This window comes from Penaeus monodon, chromosome 4, assembly GCF_015228065.2.
Source record: "Penaeus monodon isolate SGIC_2016 chromosome 4, NSTDA_Pmon_1, whole genome shotgun sequence".
NCBI classification, from domain to species: Eukaryota; Metazoa; Arthropoda; class Malacostraca; order Decapoda; family Penaeidae; genus Penaeus; species Penaeus monodon.
Window position 1 is genome coordinate 33202489 of NC_051389.1, and position 5000 is coordinate 33207488.

Below are 5000 nucleotides of genomic sequence, written 5' to 3' on the forward strand. Positions count from 1 at the left end.
CTGTGACTATATATATATATATATATATATATATATATAATATATATATATATATATATATATAAGAGAGAGAGAGAGAGAGAGAGAGAGAGAGAGGAGAGAGAGAGAGAGACGAGAGAGAGAGAGCGAGGAGAGAGCGAGAGAGAGAGAGAGAGAGAGCGAGAGAGAAAGGAAGAGAGAGCGAAGACGAGAAGCGAGAGAGAGAGAGAGAGAGAGAGAGAGAGAGAGAGCGAGAGAGAGAGAGAGAGAGAGAGAGAGAGAGAGAGAGGCGAATAGATAAAAAGACAAAGAGAGAGGCAGGCAGATAGACTGAATGAAAAGCAAAATTGCATATGTAATGAACTGATAATCCTGCTTCCCTGAAACTTGAGCGCGAAAATGATCGTGCGCGACGCTGCCGCCCCCGCAGGTGCTGGCGGCGCTGACGTCTGCCTTCGTCCACCTGGGGATCGGCAGCGTCCTGGGCTTCTCCGGCGTGACCTTGCCCGAGCTGACTGACCCGGTCTCTCCCGACCTGTTCCTGAACACCTCCCAGGCTGCCCTCTTTAGTAAGTGACACAGACGCTTTGCATGTTTTGAAATGATCACATGATGAACATATGAACAATGTGCAAAGTTCGCGCCGGCTTCGCTCGCGAGCTTTGGCCCTGTCACCGCGCCACTCGTTGCAGGCAGCGTGGTCAACCTGGGCGCGGCGGTCGGCTCGACGGCCGCGGGGGCGCCGCAGGTGTGGCTGGGCCAGAGGGTGATGCTGCTCCTGACGCTGCCGGTGTCCCTGGCGGCCTGGCTGCTCATGGCTGCTGCGCCCAAGGCCTGGATGGTGATTGCTGCTCGAGCCCTGCAAGGCCTCACGATGGGCTTCCTGGCCGGGTCCTCCAACAACTACGTCGTAGAATTGGCCCACACGAAGTTCCGAGGTCTTCTGATGGCGATGCTCGACCTGTCACGCCAGCTCGGCTACCTGCTTGTGTATGCCACGGGCAGCACCTCCCTCAGCTGGCGGCAGGTGGCGCGCGTGTGCGGCGTAGTGACGCACCTGCTGCCCCTGCTCGGCCTCCTCTGCCTTCCGAACTCCCCGCGCTGGCTGGCCGCGCAGGGGCGGCTCGGCGAGGCGCGGGTTGCCCTCAAGTTCTTCCGCGGGCGGCACTACAATTGCGACCAAGAAATGGCGGACATCGCCCAGGCAAGAGAGGAAGGGCGGTGCAGCCCGAGAAGTCAGCTGCAGGAGATGAAGAATCCTGAAATCCTCTGCAGGATTGTGCTGCTCGCCCTCCTGCTTTTCATCTCCAACTTCACCGGGAACTTCGTCGTTAGCGCTTACGTGGTTCCGATCTTCGAGGCAGCGGAGGTGGTGGCCAGCCCCTACGCGGCCGCCGTCATCATCGGCTGCGTGCGAGTCGTCGGGACGCTGCTCTACCTGGCCGTGGTGGACCGCGCTGACCGCAAGGTCCTGCTGGTGTCGTCGACGCTCGTCTGCGCAGCGTCCATGGCTCTCCTCGGCTCCTTCTTTTATGACCACGAGAACTCCGACGACGTGAGTCACCAGCGGTGGCTCCCCTTGGCCTCCCTCGCCGCCTTCACGCTCGCGGCCAGCACCGCCTTCCCTGTCCTGAGCCTCTTCCGCAGCGAAATTCTGCCTACCTCCGTCCGGGCAACGGCAGTCGCCTTCCTGTACTCCGTGTTCTTCATAGGCGCCTTTTCCGCCTCCCAGTCCTACCCCGGCGCCACCTTGGTCCTCGGCCACCATGGAACCTTCTGGACGTACAGCGCCTTCGCCGTCCTCGTGGCGGCTGTGGGCGGGCTCGCCCTCCCGGAGACACGAGGCCAAAGTCTCGAGCAGATCAGTGGCTTTCAGAACCAACGACTGCGAAACCATGCGAACGGCGACGCCTCCTGCTGACGAGGCGCGGCTGAGCAGGTTCTCCGGAAGCGACCGAGGCGGGAAGGACGCCTGTGAGGGCAACGGATATCACTGACTCGTGTTAATATTCGTGAAAAGAGCGTGATTTTGCTCGATATTTTGTTTTAAGTGTGGTTGTGTAAAGTCAAAATACTGTATACAAATCTTGAGTATGAGATTTTATCATTAGTATTGCCTGTTTTTTACACAAAATGAATAGTTATTTTTAGCTTGACCAACATCTGGCTTTTTATGACACTCATTCACGACGAAGCTGTCGTTCACGAAGGGTAAGGTGCCGAGCAGGAGCATCACAGTCCGCAGAGAAAACGGAACGCACGTGTTCCTGCCCTTTGTAAAAGTAAATAATAAATTGATAAATGAAAAAGAACTCTAAAGGAAACAGTACCTGACAGCTTCCTTTTTCATAATAGGACTAAAATAGGTTTGAAAAAAATGTTCATGTGGTTATATAAGGATCAAGCTGCTCCTTGCTTGCTTCTGAACAGGAATGAAACTGGAAGAAAATGGTTCGAAACTGCAAACCCCCTTTGATTTGTGCCAAAATTCTTGATTGCAAAATAGTGCAAAATTTGTTATGAGATAAGGTATGCAGTATTCTGAGAAAATCGAAAAGAATATTTTTGTATGTATTTTTATGTTACAGTAATGCACATTTGTCATTCTCCTACAGAAAAAAATAATAAATAAATATCTATCTATTACTGTGTGTGATTTGCATTAATCTCAAAGGTACAATTTCCGTTTTCAAACACTACAGTAAAAGTTTCAGATTTCCACTACATTTGATTACACATCCTTATCATAATGATTAAGATGGACAGATAGAATAATGATAACAGTAACAATAATAACAATAATATTAAGAGTAATAACAGTAACAGTGATAATGATAACATTAATAATAATAATGATAATGAATGTCTGTCCAAGGTGAAGTAGCTGGAAAAATAAGACGTTGTGTGAAAGTCTATGGCAAGTTGGGAACCGCACTGGCAGACCAGAAGCTACAGAGATTGGAACAAGGAGAGAGGTTTTCCAAAGAGGCAGCTGGTCCTCAATTCTTTTTGTTCTTGTGATGCTTCCTCGTATGCTTGTAGTGAGGGATATGAAAGGTAGGCAATCCGCAGGGAATAATCGAGGTTCGATCAATCATCTTTCATTCATGGGTGATCCAAAGTTATATGAAGAAAAACAAACATTGGAAATTTAGTCAAGATGTTGGAATGGAATTTGTCTCGGCAGTTGTGCGGTGACAGAAACTGAAAGAGGCAAACTAGTGTAGCCAAAAGGGATTTTCTTACATAATGGGAGTCGGATGAGAACATTGGAAGAAAGTGGATGCGAGTATCTACGGATAATTCAAATTGATAGGGTCCAAACGCTGAAATAAAGGAGAAATTGCGAGTACAGTAGTGAGACCAGGATTAAATGCTGGTAATATAATCAGTGGAATGAGTTCAAGTGCATTGTCAATAATCCGATACTGAGCTGGAATGATGGAATGGAACGAACTGGGTGAGAGCCAACATTTAAACTAAAACAACGACAATGCCACCTTTATATCTAATGCCCAGGGAGAGATGAGGCGATTAGTCTTATTAGGGCAAGTATTTGGCTTAAAATCAATATAAAAAATGGCGTCATGATAAAGTGGCCGCCATTTTGCAAGTGATGTAAGAAACGTGGTTTTGAGTAGGCAGATCAATCCTAACGAGAAGAAAGTTCTTCGTCCAAATTCAGACTCTTAACAGGCTACAGTACAGCAAACCGTATATAATTGTAATTGAAAAGGAAACAAAGACGTTTCACGTTCTTGGTGTGGCATGTCCATTTCACGCGTGAATAGTAAACAGAGAGAAAATATGAAATCCCCAGTTTATGGTAATGGATGCTGTACAGACGAACTGAAGGGTTTATAGACATGTTAGAATGCAAATCTGACATGGAATCCTTAAAAAAAACTTATTTGCTAGGAAGTGCAAGAATTATCGCAAAGGCAATGGATTCTCCTTTGTTGAACGTAGTCGGTGTAAGGCTTTCTGTCGAGGGGAAGCCGGAAATATCATCCACCCGAGCGGCGGATGGCGGCTTAGGGCCGAGAGGAGGAGGGAGGGGGCCCGTTCACTGTCCCATGCCCCAGGTACACATCCCTTATGAAAATGTGGTCTGGTTATGCTGCTCTTGACTTATGAGAAAAAAAGGTAAAATAAAAGCAAAGCACCACAGGTAAAGTAATAATATAAATACGATAAAAAAGGGATAAAGCTCGTTCTGAGGGAACGGATACATAAAAATTACTCAAGTTGGGGTATCCCTGGCTGGTGCTGGCCAATTAAAACTTTGTAAACCTTGTGTTAACATAAATGCCCACGTCCAGCAATATCCTAACTGGCATGTAAAGGATGGCTCAAACACAACCTTGTCCTTGCTGCTCCAGCGACGCCACAGTATAGGGTAATCCAGGGGTACACACAAACACCGAGTCCAGAGACAACTCCCTTATGGGTTTATTTTCCGAGGTTTATATACAGCTTCGCCACGTCATCGTGGCAACAGTTATTTTAACAAATATTTATACAAAGAGTGAACATGAAAATTCTTAACATTTTTTAACCAATAAAGGATTAAGAATAACAAAAAAAAGATTAAAGCTTACAATAAAACAGTAAAACTGAACGGTAAAAACACAGTCAGAAAAATAAATAAAACAGTACATTTGATATGTAAAGCAATAACTAAAATAAAGGAAAATCTGTCGGTGATACATGGAACATCCCTGGTGTCCTCTGTGAGCCTCCAATACTTCCTATTATAAATGACTAAGATGGTGACGTGGCAGCCGACTAGAAAAACAGGAAAAACAAAAATAAAATATCTAGAGATCCAAAACAATTACGTAAGATAGATAAAAATGATAATAAATCAAATTGAGTATTTAAGCAATTTTAAAATATAAAAATCCCAAAATAACTTCGAACGAATTTTGTAACATGGGGGGGGGGGATTCGGTGGTAAAATCTAAAAACCTTGAAATCATGGATAAAAAAAAAATGAATGGGTAAAGGAATGAAAACAT

At 46.1% G+C, this 5000-nt stretch overlaps 1 protein-coding gene across 4 annotated transcripts in view; it reads left to right on the plus strand.

The window, feature by feature from the left end:
* LOC119571824 (facilitated trehalose transporter Tret1-2 homolog) overlaps positions 1–2591 on the plus strand; it is a 14165-nt gene extending 11574 nt beyond the window's left edge. For all 4 annotated transcript variants that reach the window (XM_037918960.1, XM_037918948.1, XM_037918954.1 and 1 more), the window contains 2 exons: positions 410–548; positions 672–2591. In XM_037918960.1, coding sequence (XP_037774888.1) covers positions 410–548; positions 672–1900 — 1368 coding nt within the window. In that variant the 3' untranslated portion in view covers positions 1901–2591. The remainder of the gene's footprint in view (positions 1–409; positions 549–671) is intronic.
* Positions 2592–5000: the final 2409 nt, after the last annotated feature.